Source organism: Melospiza georgiana, chromosome Z (genome assembly GCF_028018845.1).
Source record: "Melospiza georgiana isolate bMelGeo1 chromosome Z, bMelGeo1.pri, whole genome shotgun sequence".
Taxonomy (NCBI): domain Eukaryota; kingdom Metazoa; phylum Chordata; class Aves; order Passeriformes; family Passerellidae; genus Melospiza; species Melospiza georgiana.
Genome location: NC_080465.1, coordinates 40,709,855 through 40,725,440, shown reverse-complemented (window position 1 = coordinate 40,725,440; position 15,586 = coordinate 40,709,855). Strand labels below are relative to the sequence as shown.

Here is a 15,586-nt window from a genome sequence, read left to right as displayed (position 1 = left end):
ACAGTCAAAGAACAGAACCATGCAAAGAAGAGCAAGTTCTTAAAAAAGCCCCAACCAAAAAAATCTCAAACCAAACAAAATCAAAATCAAATCAAACCAAAAATAACAAAAAAACCACCCCAAAATCCCAAACCAAACCAAAGAAAAAAACCACAACCTCCTCCACGACCCCCCAAAAATACACAAAAAAACCCAAAAAAACAACTAACCAACAAAATAAAACAAAATAAAACAAAAAATAAAAATTAAAAATTAAAAAAAGAAAAACAAAGAAAAAAGAGAAACACCTCCCTCCCCCAAAACAAACAAAAAACCAAAAAAAAACCCATAAAAAATCAGAAAACACCAACTAAACAAAAAACTGTTATCCAGTATCCATTCTGCAATGCAAAGGTGAGAAACTAAATCTACAAAAAGGCTGTTATGGCTTAATTTTGTTTTGCAGATTAATAATGCAGCACTTGAAAAATGGAAAGGTGTGGCTTCACCTCTGACCAGCAGAGCTAAAAATCTCTCCATTTTCCTTAATCATCATGGGATACTCTTTAGGCAATCTAAATTAATAAAGACTTGCCACTTTCAGATGGACACAAGATCAAGTGTACCAGTTAGGATTTCACATTCACAGTACATAAGAAAATACACATGGAAGGAAAAGTAAAGCGTTAACTTAACAAGGATTTATTCACAGGAATACATGTAAGTAGAGAAAAAAAAACACAACAGAAAAGCTAAACAAATGAAATGAAGAGGATCCAAACCAACTTTCACTCTGTAGCTTTAAACTTGCACCCTTGTGCATTTAACTACATCACAAAGGGCCACCAACATGCGCCGATACAGTGTAGATACCCTGCATTACATCCATTAACTTAAACATCTCTTAAGATCATGCTTTGAACAAAAAGAAAGCGTAGAAGATAATACGTTGAGTGGGAATAAACACAAATATAGCAATCTTGTCATCAACTTCTACAATTGTCTTTACGTGCCAACTAACACTTATGCAGCCTTTAACGGGTCTTACCATGTAACTCATTTTAGAGATTCTGATAAAATCACTAGTATATAACCATGCAGAAAGCACATCACACTGACAGCACAGAGGCAAAAATTTTGCACAGCTATATCAGCTTTCCACATTGTGCAGGTTACACACAATACAATATCAATCTTAATCTTAACAGATCCTAAAAAGGTATTTCAAGGCCTAATTGTTAACTACAGTACTTTATATCTATATTCTTAATAAAAATAAATTCCACTGAATCTTAAAAAGGAATTTTAAATGCAGGGTTATATTGAATTTAGGGCTATATTGAATTGGTAAACTGCAACACAAAACTGGCGCAACATAGGTAAATGTATACCAATTTCACTCTATGTGATGCAAGCATGCTACTTTCCCACTAATTAAAATTACTTCTGATCACTATGAGCCAGAACGCATGCCTGAACCTTAAACTGCAAGTTAGGAATAATGCCTTACTCTAGAAATCAAAACTAACAGAGTACAATAATAAAATCATATCCACTACCTTGGTTGTTTCTCTTAACGTAAAAATTAAGATGTCAATCTTTCCTTTGCAGTGTACCTCTCTTTACCCCAAAAATGATAGGAGTGACTTATTTGGCAGCTAGCAGGTTGCTTCATTTTGTCCAAGTTAACCTTTATTATTTTATGATGGGGTTTCTATACTGTACACTGCAAGTGCCTGTTCCTAATACAGACACAAGCTGCATTTTAACTGTACTAACTTCGTTTGTGTAGTTCTTCATTAACATGCAAATATCTAAGTATCCCCAAGCAGGATGAAATAATGTAGAAAACCCTTACTTAAAAAAACAGAAAACAAAAAAGAAAGCCTTTTACTGTTTGTGACCCCCATTCTTAGGTTTCCTTTATTGTGCGCAAAATATTTTTCCTCTTTACGTATCCCTATGGTTCAATTATATGGTTTCTTATTTTGGTACAAATCCCCATAATATTCCAGAATGTGCTGTTTTGTGACTAGATTCTTTTTTTTTTCTTCTTCACATCCAGTGCAGAGGTGTAATAGGAGACAGATTTCCACCCACAAAGGCTCCAGATGTTAAAACATTTCCCAACATCGACTTAATACAGTGACGGCAACACCTCCCTCCCGCCCCTCCCAGTAGGGTTGGGATTGTACTGTATTCCCTACTGGTTTACCCTTCCCCCCAGTAAAGGGTAACATTTTCCCTGGGTGCAGAGGCTCCCTCATAGTCTCCCAGACTGAAGGACCTGTAAAGGGAAAAGATAATGGTATAATTAAATCTTACCTGGAACCTCTGGCAGATAGGTACATAAACAGTCTTTTTCAAGCACTAAGTGCCAACCTCTAACTTAAAAATGAATTTATGCCTAATGCTCCCTTTTAAGTCTGCTAAGAAACCAGCCCATTTGTATCAGATAAATTACTATTCATGAAACAACAATACATGCTTTCAAACTACATTGAAAATTCCACTATTGTGTTAAACTCAGATTTAAGATAAAAGCACCCTATATATTCTAACCAGTTTTTCCATTTTTAGCACAAAATTATGAGGTAGTTATGACATTGAAAAAGAATATTAAACATATTTGCACCTGACCTAGCAGCTTCTCTTCTGAGTGGATTAAACAAGATAACCATACCTTCTCTGCAGTTGAAACTGAGAACAATGGTGGATTTTATCACTTTTGTTTCCTTTTCATCAGGAAGAGAAAACATCCTCATGTCAGAACTAAAATACTCTCATTGATAAGTATGTAGCTGTTTTATTTTTAATCTATTGTTCTGATCAAACACGTAATTTTATGACACGGACTTTGAAAAAAATCTTAGGCTGAATTTTAAACACTAATTGTCCATTCCAACACTAAACAGAACTGCATGACTCACTCTCATAATTTCAATACAAAAATTCTACTAAAAGTATCAAATTTGTATAAAGACTAAAAGAATAAATTTAATTCTCTCTTTTTTTGGGTAATACAATAATCTCTTCACAGTATCTCACATGGGAAATTTGCTTTATACAGCATACACAGGTAGCATACAAACAAGGTGGTGTAATAATAGAGGTACTCTGGAATCCATTTTCACTGTTCTTTGTCGAAACTGAATCATTCTCCACACACAAGTGTCTAACAATTCTAAGTTGACACACAAAATGAAACATGGCAATAATAAACACGTATCAGACTCCCCCAAACATCAAGCTATACAGTTACTGTAGTTATTAGCATAGCATTCTTTATTCAGTGGAAAGATCATTTAGTGTGTAGTTAGGAGGCCATGAGACTTCTCACAGCTAGTGTGTTAACAAACCTGCTTTCTTATCCTAGTAGAGTATTCCCTCTTAGACCACATCTGCCATCTATTAATTCACAACATATAAGGTAGCCTGTGTCTTTAGTACGAAGACTTGAGGGTCATATTCATCACTTTGCTTATTAAACTTGAACCAGCACTTTGTCATACCTATACTTTCAACTTTCTTGATAAACTAATATGTGTATCATAGACTCAGTTTTTCTTTCTTTCTTTCTCTCTCTGTAACAATAGAAAAAATGAGACAAATGCTTTTGCTACAATCCCCATCATTTAGGTATATTATCATCCCTTCTTTCTTTCTTTCCTTCATATACAAAGTAGTAGCTCAGCAATTCTACACTGATGAAGTAATGATGTTTCATATGATGCAAACAGGGAGGAAGTCCCAGTTCTCTCTGGCACACAAGACTCATGTGCTTACCTCTAATTATGGGACTGCAGCTACAGTGCATGAGGTTAAACTCCATAGTAAGCTGCAAGGCGCTCTTTTAAGGGAAGAGGAAACTGGTCAGAGAAACGCCTCCAATTCTCATCCCCAACTTGATTTTTAAATCCATGAAGAATCTACAAATGAGAAAGGGGAAGTCAAAATAAGCAAAAAATAGAGGCTACATTATTTACTAGCCTCATATGCTGTAAGCCACAAACTGCTGAGTTGTACATGTGGCAATTTGAATTCTTCAATATCATACTGAAATGCTACAAAGAAGCAAAGAAGTAGAGCAGGGTCTTTCTAATGTATTTCTTTAAAGGTGACATAAAGAATACATAAAGAACCCAAAGAAAGTAGTGTATGTATACGTATTTATATATATTTTTAATAGGTAACTTAAAACCTAGGGTTAAGCCATTTTAGAATGTTTAATTATAAATTTTTTCAATTAATTTTTCATCCATCCATCCATCCATCCATCCATCCATCCATCCATCCATCCATCCATCCATCCATCCATCCATCCATCCGACATATATTTTAAGACTACTCTGTTCATATTTATTTTTTAACAGATGTGAAGTATGTTGTGGGAAGCTGAGTTAAACGGCAGCCATCTTTTAATAGAATGAATACCTGTCAATTTCTAGCACAAATATAAAATCTTTGAGAACTCTGTTTTCTGCATAGAACCTCTAAGACAACTTCACTAAAAATGAAGCTCTTAAAACCTTCTTTGTTTTGAAATAACAGAGATCCACAGTTAATGGCATTCAAAATCCAGTGAAAGAGGAAAACAAATAATCTACAGGTTTCTGTTTGGACTGTTGGATGTACTAAACTACCTGAAAATGAAATTACACTATTAAAAAAAAATAAATCTTAGTATGTTATCCCTTAAAACAGCAAGTAAAAGCAAAACATTAGAAAGGACAAAAGCAGAAAGAATTACTGTTCCTCATAGAAAATTATACCAAGAAAATCTGAAGTTTTGTTTTCCCTTTTTACATTCAGTGTAAAGAATTGTGGAACAGTCTGTCATGAACACATCCTCAAATAAAAGGTAATGTCAAAATTCAGGCTCATGGTAACAAGTTCAACACAAGACTGTCAAGCAGATCTGCTTTTGAACAGATGTAGTGGTAACGGCATTACATGCAACCAATGAACTTACTGCTTTTCTCCCTCTCACAAGCAGGCTCTTTCCTAAACCCAAATGGTTTTATATTAACCAGCTGAAAAATCTAAGAATGCTCAGTGATAGACAAAAGGTTATGAGTCAGATTTTGACACTGGCAGCTCAGCTATCCATACTCTTGAAAGTATCTTCTCTTGCAGTTCTAGTATTAAGAATAAATAAATTTTAAAGGAAGTCCCAAAACCTAGATAAATCCAGTTTATTTCCCTTGTTCCTGAAGTCATAATTAGTGTTTGAAAACATCTAATTGTAGTACAGCAATCACATACTCGTGAAGAAGTTGTCTAAAAACCCTATGTGTTATCACTGAAGAAAGCTTTGTCTCCTTTTCTGTAAGGCAAATCCCACAAAACTACTTTAAAATTGCTTGCTTAAAAAAGCAAGGATGTCCTTTTGCCAAGCGACCAAGAACCACTCTGTTTAGATTTGAATGCATTGTTTCCCAAACGGATCACTTGGGAAGGATCTGAAAAAGAGGCGTTTAACCTGCCGAAGGATTGATGCAAAAACATGCAGTGAGACTGCTTTGGTCAATCATCACAGACTCTATCACGGACCACCTTTTAAGTTGTACTTGCTGTTTCATTCTGCTGATGTTAGAATACTCATAGCTGCACCTTTTCTAGATCTAATGTTCCTTGGAAGGAAGCCGGTTATCTGAGATACTAATTAGGACAGCCAGATTTCTGCCTTTACTCTTAAAGATGGGATAAAAAAGTTCTAGTTTTTGATTTGATGCTCACACATGTCATTAATTGAAGAAGAAATGCCAATACCAATCCATGAGACTAATAAGTACTTACGAATAAGTACTTATGAAGTACTTATGAAATACTTATCCATGAATATAAGTACTTATGAATAAAGCAAAAAACTTTTGCTTTAAGAATATCATGAACCTTACTTTTGACATAGAACTTCCTGAAAATGGGGATTTCACTTTAGAGCTTGTGAGTTAAATCACTTTCTCTCTCTCTCTCTTTCTTTTTTTTTTTTATGTAAGACACTAGTGCCAAAATACAGTGTAGTGCATTCTGGGTAAGGCTTTTTTGTTTTTTACTAACTCAATACAAGGCAAACAGTCCTTTAGTTTAAATTCTACTGATGCTTTGCCTAGGTATAAGCAAATTCTTATACCCATTTTTTGGTATAACCGCATGTTAGTTTCTTGAAACTTACTCAACCAAGAGGGATTCATAGGAGGATTAAGCAATCTCTTATTTTCAGCAGGAGTTATGAGAAACAAGATACGACTAGGATATTTTTAATTTGAAACTTATGTAGGTCTCCAAAATAAAGTAGCCCTCTTTGTGGCAAAAAACAGTTTCGAACCATACAAATCTCATTTCCTGAAAAAAAAGTCTCACATGTAGTATAAACTTGCCTGTTCTTGCAAATGCAGGAAAAACATAGCAGGCTGGAAAGCTGTTTGAGGATCATTATCACTTCAAAAAACACCTTAAGTGAACTTTGCAACTATTTTTAAAAGTTTGGAATAATCCAAATGCATATAAGAAGACATAGGTTAAAAAAAGAAGTCAGGATTTTCATGTTGCTTTGTCTCCATGACCACAAACACAGTTAAGTGCTAGAAAGCACTTTTACTAGAAAGTGAAACAGAAAGAAAGAAACCAGAGGATGTAAAACAACTACCACTAGGATACACAACTATCTTAGCAACCTTACCTTACAGAACATGTCTCGAAGATCATCTTTTGGGCTAATCCATGATGCAACAGCATCACAAAAAAAAATAAAGTCCTACAAGATTAAACAATCATATAGGTTAGAAACCTCAATTTATACATCTGATAACAATGCTTGGTGTTCGTTCTGTGAAGTGGATGGTCTTTGATCCTAATTTACAACTGCTTTTGCTTTTATGCATTTATTTTCCACTTAATTCAGACAATGATAAATTACAGCATGCCTAAATGTTCAGCTACAGAAATTGCTGAGTATCTCAGATTAAACCACAGTGAAAACAACCATAACTCTCCCCTCTGCACCATAGTAGTATAACTTTAATTCTTTCAGTACACCTACAAATGCAATATCTACTTCCTTTACTCACAAGCAACAAATGCATCTCTCACACATTTCCAGTCAGGGAAAAAAAATCTGTTTTATTCCTTAAAGTAATTTTTTTCTGGGACACAGAGAACATTTATCATACAGGTTCAAAACTAAAGCCACTTCAAAATCCCTATACCCCATTCATCTGCTGTCATGCATTATCTCCTCCCACACCAACAGAACATCAGTCTTTGAAAATAATGTTGCCAATGCAAGAAATAGGAACTGAGGATTATTAGAGAGAAAAGATGAGTTAATGAAGCTATGTAAGCTATGTAAGCTATGCTCTCTGTAAGCTATGCGATTGAACAGACAATAGAAGACTGCAATGTAAAGTACAGAATAAGGCCAAAATGAAAGGAACCACACATTTCAGAACAAGGCAAATGCTCAATTCTTATGTTTCAGGAAGAAGAATTCCAGGCAGAGAAAAGGGAAAGATCAATTTTGTTTTCTTCTTAAAAAACATTACATTGATACAGCTTTACTTTAGAGATGTGGAGACTAAAGATCAAGTCATATTCTATTCTTCAATTGTACCATTTCTTTTAAAGAGTTGCATGTTCATTGTCACGCTGACTCCCGGAAAAATTGATCCAACAGAAACAGAATATTCCCTACCCAAGTGTTAAGAACAAAGGGGTGGTTACTGGTTTTGTTCTGTTCTTGTTTAAAACCCTAGGTTACATGTGGAAAATGGGTCTAAGAATGTCAACTTCTACCTTATATTTGCATACAGATCCTGACCACAACCTGACAGAAGTATCAAAATACAGTCATTTTAATTGAAGTTAATTATTTACATATTCATTGCAAGTAAAAGAGAAAAACTCATTTTAACAGTACTTCTCCTCTTTCCTTTTTAGCTGACAATTACTGAAGGATCATGACATACATCATTCACAATACAAACATTTTGGGCTCCTTGACTTCAAAATAAAGCTACATCACGTACTGCAGAGAATCTCTTCAAAGTAAACTTTTTCATACTCCATATACAGCTTTCACTAAATTTCACGTAAGTAAAGAAAAGTTAGCATCTATTAATGTATCTTACTTGGACTACGCCACTGGGGTTGACCGTAATCATGGTACATATCCCACGGAATGCTGAATCCTTTTCCTCATTGTCTCTTATGTTTCGCAGAGAGGTGCACCTAACAAATTGGAAAGCAAAACTTATATCACTTACTTTTCTTCAACCAAGTCAAAACTAGATGACAGTATCTGATGGAATAAGTCACACTGATAAGATTATCTGAAACACAATTTTTAACACTTAGAAAAACACTTGTTGCACAGTTTTTACTAGCATAATACCATTAGGCATCACCTCCAGAATCTGGCTTTTTGTTATACTGTAGTCAGAAAGTGTGACCTCTATTCCATTAAATACAAAAGAAATATGTATCTGAAATACTTATAGAAACTATCATTATTAGAAGCGGAACATAAAATACTGTCACAGTATGAATTATGTCAGATACCACTTACAGAACAGTTATTGAACTTTTACAGCAGCAAGCAAGCTATTTTATATGTAACAAATCTATAAACATATATTCCTTACAGCATTTCAAGCCTCAGACTGAATTTTAGGTAATGCACAGTATAAATTTTACAATATTTGCATGCATTGTATTATCATTCTGGTGGATTTTAAAATGCTCTTTCATAGTCAAGCTTTAACACAGCAAGCATGTGACAATCTTATCCCATGCATAAATTAGTCGTTAGCCACAACATAAAGAATACATGACGGTGCTACTAAAAACTCACAAACCTGATAGGACAAGATTAGTCACATGGTTGGCAATGATTAAGGATTGAGATTTTGTAACCAACTGAAAATATATCTAAAAGTGAGATAGAGAGAAGAAAGAAAGAAAGAAAGAAAGAGAGTGAAGAAAAATGAATTAAAAAAAAAAAGATTGAATAATACACACCAGGGTCTTATAAACTGCTGTAGCATGGGGGCCACCTCTTGAGGACAAACGTAACCAAGACGACCAATTGTTATTGCTAAGGTAACGCAATCACGGTTATACACCACCAAACGCCAACCAAGACATGAGCAAATGAGGGGGGAGGAGAAAAAATAAAGAAAAAACAACAAATAACTCAGAAACAGAAACCAACAGAATCTGTGTATGATAATAAACATAAGATTTCACCAGTGCTGTTTATTACCACCCCCTAAATAAGAGGCAGCAACATATATGGTATACTCTCCAAGGTAAAAGAAAAAATTAAAGAAGTATGAGAGAACACCAAAAACACAATTTTAAATTCAAAGGCTCTCTGATGTAAGCAGTCATTCGGTCCCTCTTCAGAGTAATCATTTACAGTAAATTTACCTCTACGCATTTGAAGTTTTTATTGAAATGTAATATAATGGATATTTTTTTAAAAAGGAAATTAATAATTTTCAGTATTAGTATCAAGTATTCTAAACATTTTATTTTATCCAATATTTAGAATTCAAGGATTCTATAGACCTAATCTATCAGTAAAAATACATTTCCAAATACTTTTACATAAATATATTGTGGTCTGTCTGAAAATCCTAAGTGGATGGAACACTTCTCAAATGTTTATGTCTTCTTCATAATCTCACAATTTAATTTAAAATGGTTGCTAACTCAAAGCAACTGACTGCAGAACATTAATTCATCAATCCTACTACTTCTCCTGCTCACAAAAATTTTCTTCATAAGATGTACAAGAATCTGACTTCTGATACCAAAGCATGAGGACACACAAAAAGCAAAATTGCTTCACCACATGATCAGGTAGTTTGGTTCTTTGTTCCGAGGGACAGACCAAAGAAAGTACAATGATGCAAATGTGTTTTAATGGTGTTTGCTCAACTCACGAAAGATTAATCTTTAGAAAAAGGAGAGGGTGGGGAATAATGTATCAGAATTACTTGAAGCAAAATACATGAATAATACTAAAATCCAGCAGATTTGTATGAAGCGGAAAAAGGAAACCTATGTTCAAGGGACATACTATGCAACACTCTAATTAACAGGCATTTGTGAACAGTTTCATGAAACATGCAATAAAGCAGATGATGCTTTCTCAAATAAAAGTTTGGTGTAGGATATACTAGAAGTCTCAAACATGCTAATTTCATGTGATGCAGCTCACTGTTAATGTACTGGTATTACTCAACTTCCATAGTGTCTAGAATTTTTTAGCATCTTACAAAACTTCACTGAAGTTCAAATGAAAATATAATTTTAAGTTTTATCTGTAAATTCTTACAGCTACAGCCTGAACAAGGAACAAAAATCTCTGTTGCAGTGTGTTTTCACAATTGTTTTAATAATTAATTACACAGCAAACTACAGCAAAACCAGTACTATTCTTGCACATAGTAGTGGTACACAACAAAATATCCCACAACAAACTTGTAATAAGTACACCACACTCAACATTTATTTGCAGTTATCCATCCACATTTAAAATAATTATTAAGATAATTGAAAAAAAAAATCAATGTTCAGATGCTTCCAAAAATTCTCTTAATGATGGAAGCATACATACATTTAAAACTATTGGATGCCTCTCAGTTACAGGTATCACACATCCATCAGTGCAGAGGAGGAGAATCAGGGCAGGGGTAAGAAAATCTTATACAGTTATACTAGTACAGTATTATACTGTTCTATTACACTATTCCATGGTGTATTTCATATCTAGGTATTTGATTCAAAATTTTCTTTTCAAAAATAGTCCCTATGATATGCCGTAAAACTAGGTAAATTTTCCTTTAAGTTCACCTTCCATACTAAATGAGATAGAGGGGCAGAGAACGTGCAGCTTTTAAGTTTAGAGAATACAGAAAGAAAAAAATGCTTTGAAAAATCTCTCTCCAAATTATCTCTTATTTGCTCAAAAATATAACTGAACCATTGTACTTGCATCATATCCAACCATGTCAGAAATAGCAACTAAACAGTCATTTGCTTACAAAATGTTTTTCAAACAGAAGAAAAAAAAATCCTCAATTAGTAAAATAGTAAACAATAAACCCATTGCATTATCTATAGTTTTTTGCTCAAGTACAGAAGGTGCTTTTCATACCAGAACAAGCCCTCTATGAATGCAAAAGAAACAAGCCTCAGAAATTCCAGTTCAGTAAGGCATTTGGGAATTACTCCCAATTTGGAATGCAAAGTCAGAACATAAAATATGCATGCCATTATTTGAATTCTTTTCAGGAATTTGCTACTAAGTGACCAGGTAACAGAAATTAAACATTATTTCAGTTATGTTGTGGTAAAACTGCCATCACAGATCTAGATTTTTGTGTATGATATTGTAAGTTTATCCTACAATAAAAGTGTACTTTTTTGTAAAGTCAAAGAGTTCATTGTTTTATATAGGCCAATTATATTTTTCCCAACATTAGACATATATATACAGTATACGTGTAAGGACATGCATACATTAGAATCAGTGAGAAATTAAGTTTTAAGTGTTACTGCATACATTTGTCATATTTCATACATAAATAAAACTGGAATAATGATTAAATAGATGAGAAATAGATACAATAAATGTTATAAAAAGAGAAAGCAATTAGAATCTAGATATATGATTTGCTGCAAGACTGAGACTTGTAAGAGCTTGTGCAAAACAGAGTTGCTTTTGCTTATAAAAGCCAAATACATAACAAAATCAGTTCTGGTGCGGTTCCCCTATGCAATTTCAAAAAATAATTATTAAAAAAAAAATCTTTTCATTCCCTTCACCATGTACAGGTTGTTTTTTGGGTACCTGTGTTCTCTAACAACGTCTTTGGTGTGTTGGGTCTGTTAATTATTTCTACAAGCTGGTGCAAGACCATTGGAATATAAGGCTGCATTTCTATACCTGAAACAACAATTAAAAAAAATAGAAGAAAATTACCATTAATATACATAATGTAAACCGAACATGTACATGTAACTTATTAACAAGGACAGGGATCACAAATGTAATTTAAATATTAATCTAAAGGCATCACTTAAAAAAAAATCACCCAAAACACCCAGACAAATAATTCCAAATGTGTACAGAGATTTAAAAAAAAAATTAAATCTTACCCATCTGGATAGAGATTTCTCCGATTGCCCAGGTGGCATTGTTACACACAGAAATGAATTCAGGGTTTAGGTTGGTTCCCAAAATTGGCATGAAATCAGCTAGAAACAACAACAGTTTGAAAACTCATCATACAATAAAACCATCTTGTCTCATTACATTAGGATTGCGGGGGGGGTGGGGAAGGAAGGGATGTTTAAGAAAAAGATAATGTAAGCTTATTTAAATACTTGGAAAGTGTTACATTCAGATTAACAACAGCTATATTCCAGCCATTTATCAGATTAACCTGGAATTTAGAACCTAAGCAGATAAACTCAAATATTTTCAAATTATGATTTTAGAATTTTCCTAAAAGCGTTTATGTAACTTCTACATAGAAATCTTCTCTCCTTCCCTTTCTCAGGTGAGAGGAGAGAGAGGAAGAGAAGAAAAAAACCACAGCCACAAGCACTAGTTTTATCATATGACTGAACATCCCCCAAATCACTGGGATAACCACGTATTCAGCTACCCTTGAAAAAACAACAAAGACTAGAAGGCAATTACATCTTTGATTAAATTTTAAGAAAAGTGAGTTGAAAAGGTCTCCATAACATCTGTCAAATAATTTTAAATTCCAAGCCTATCCAAACACTCATTTGGCAAGTGCATCTCAGCGCTATCTGTGGGAAGAAAGACCAAACATTGTGGAAGTGTATCACTGATGCTACTTTCCACAGATCTCAAAAGCAGAAAAACAAAGTGAAACCTTATTCTCTACCCCATTTCTGGATTTATATTAGACATATTTTAACTTAAAAATAAATTCAAGTAGAACAAAAAAAGTTATAAAAATAAAGAAGAAAAATGAACTTTTGCACTGTCCATAAAAATAGGAACATACTTTCTTAACATACAATTAAAGGGACAAAAGACTACTGACTTTTGCAGAAAATTACCATGTATCACACAATAAAAAGGCAACCCACAGGACAGGGTGCATAACAATGGCTAATACAACCTCTTAGACATTTGAAAAACAAGTTAATAAACACGTAAAAGAAACATACCGATGCAAGGTTTAACATGCTGAAAACATGCCTTTGTCAGGTCACCTAACAAAGCAAAAGAACTCTGCCGTACCTCAGGCATTTTGTCCTAAAGAGAGGAAGAAAAGAGTTACAACTCTATAAGAGTTTCTGATTCTCTGAATAAAGGAAATGTGTAGATCAGATAGCTTATCATCTCACCTGCATGCATTGATACATTAATGTCAGGATATTGCTGCGAGCCACTAGCTGTTCAATGTTGCCTCCAAGTCCTTCAGCTAAACCACTGAGTAAATCAAGAGCCACAATCATGAAATCTTTATCTGGAGGCTCATATTGGTCTGGCTGAGCATTATGCAACTGCAACAAATAAGTACACATTTTCAAAATAATACTAGATTTTCTCAGGAGTACAGTAAAAAAGCTGCAGAACTGCACCTTCATGCAGATATTCAATTCCCCTGCACATCTCTAATTTTACATAGCTAACACTTTGGTTTAGCGAAGTAACATTGGAATAGTTATAGCAAAATACCATGGCTTGTGCAAGTGTCTTCTGCACCAGATTTACACAGCGCTGGTACACAGGTTCACAGTATGGAAGAAAGCCAGATTGCAAGGCAGTAGCAACTGACGACAGGCACTGGAATTAAAAAAAATGGAGAGAGAGAAAGCAGTCACTACTTTTCTTCACATGCCTGAAGAGTCTTTTACTTGGGAGAAGGAATGTGGAACTTAGGATTTTAAGTACACCAACATTTAACTGATTAAGCAAACACAACCTAGAAAGGCGGTATTGATTTAGCTGAGCCAAGGCAACTATCAACAAGTTGTTACATGCTCATGTGTACACCAGTTGAGAAAATTTCTCAGCAGCAGCATCTTCTTAAGAGTTAGCCAAGAAAATGCATACAAAACCAGTTACAAGAGTTCAGACAGCACTTACACTAAGATGCAGTATCTTGACCATAAACAAGCCCTAATATAACCTAAGAGCTACAAAACTAATTTTTCTAGAGGTGTTTTCCTCTAGAGGTGCTTCACACTTAGCAAGTAGAGAGCATTAAACTACATGGCCTGGTTCATACCTTCAGCTTGTCTGACAATAGTTTTAATGGAGGGATGAAGGGAGAGCAAGGAGAGAGAAGACAAGAACAATAGGAGGATAGAATCCTTTTTTTGTAAAAGAATCCTATCAAAGAAAACACTCCAAAATGGCAGAAAAAAACCCTAAATTATTTCTGCTAAATCTAAGGATATTTATTCAGGCATAAAATTTTCTTACCACGGTCAGAATATTTTTTCCCTAACGGAAAATAGCTAAAAATGTCCGCTTTTATAGTCATGTTTCCTAGGAGGAACACTTTTAGTAAAAAAATTGGTTTCTAGAAAACTTTATAAAAAATATTCACATTTTAACATTTACCTCTAATAAAGGGAAGAGATCTTTATCTTCATCCTTCAGCATGTTCCACTTCTGGATTAATGGAGGCATTAGCATCTGAATATATTCCTGTTTAGAATGAGAATGCTGCTAAAACACTTTACTGCATACTATTCTATTTCAAAGTTTAAAATGAACCGAGATATATTCTACTTTTTCAAATGAAGGAACAGACAGGTGTACTATAATTCAATCACTGTTGCAATTCATAGAAATATTTTAATATTAGATTTTACAATTTGCATTTGATATTTTTTCCTAAAGCACATAAGTACCTTTACAAAGGGAATCTTTTCCTCCAGGTTTGGTTTTAGCATACCTGCCCAGATTACCTATCTGATTGCCACAAGGCGTGCAGAAAACATTTTTATATTTACACTGTGGCTCTACATGTGCCATCTGCTATTCTCAACCATCTTCTACTGCCCTGATGCTACAACCCTAGATCCATGACCACAAGTTCTCTGAAATTTCTTCCTCAAACTAACAATCCACAAAGAAAGTAATTTCCTATCTCTCGAGAAGAAGGCACTTAGCCCTTCTATATAAAGCTGGATTCCTTGCCACTGCACAGCCACAGTCACAAGGACACTAAGCAAGGCATCTCTAAAGTGCTGTTGCTTGCAGAAGATATCCAAAGAGGCAACTGCTTTTGCTACGTCCAAAGGTACAAAATTCTAACTGACTAAACAAAGTCCCACCCTCATCAGGAGCTGCCATTTAGCTTCCTCCTGGTACTGTAAAATATCAAGGTTGCCAGGCTCAGAGAGAGACTGCAAAACAGGCCCTTTGCTGGTGTGGGGTGCGGATGGCAAGTAAAATGGAAACAATGAAAAATAGTTTTTTTCTAGGGCATATATGTAATTTGATGCGCTATAGAGAAATAAAACAAGTCTCAATAACCATCATAAGATGCAAATACATGACATGTGCATCTTCAACTAATTAATACGTGTACACTAAAAA

General features: G+C 34.4%; 1 protein-coding gene across 4 annotated transcripts in view; it reads right to left on the bottom strand.

Moving 5' to 3' along the window:
• Positions 1-670: 670 nt before the first annotated feature.
• Positions 671-15,586, bottom strand: part of TNPO1 (transportin 1) — a 52,787-nt gene continuing 37,871 nt past the window's right edge. For 2 of the 4 annotated variants that reach the window (XM_058043601.1, XM_058043604.1), the window contains 11 exons: positions 14,603-14,689; positions 13,712-13,819; positions 13,378-13,536; positions 13,198-13,285; positions 12,148-12,246; positions 11,840-11,935; positions 8,998-9,073; positions 8,109-8,208; positions 6,662-6,736; positions 3,766-3,908; positions 671-2,266 (listed from right to left, as the gene is read on the bottom strand). In XM_058043601.1, the coding sequence (XP_057899584.1) occupies positions 3,801-3,908; positions 6,662-6,736; positions 8,109-8,208; positions 8,998-9,073; positions 11,840-11,935; positions 12,148-12,246; positions 13,198-13,285; positions 13,378-13,536; positions 13,712-13,819; positions 14,603-14,689 (996 nt within the window). In that variant the 3' untranslated portion in view covers positions 671-2,266; positions 3,766-3,800. Of the gene's footprint in view, positions 2,267-3,765; positions 3,909-6,661; positions 6,737-8,108; positions 8,209-8,834; positions 8,908-8,997; positions 9,074-11,839; positions 11,936-12,147; positions 12,247-13,197; positions 13,286-13,377; positions 13,537-13,711; positions 13,820-14,602; positions 14,690-15,586 lie in introns of those variants that run through there. The other 2 variants (XM_058043602.1, XM_058043603.1) reach the window with 2 other exon arrangements.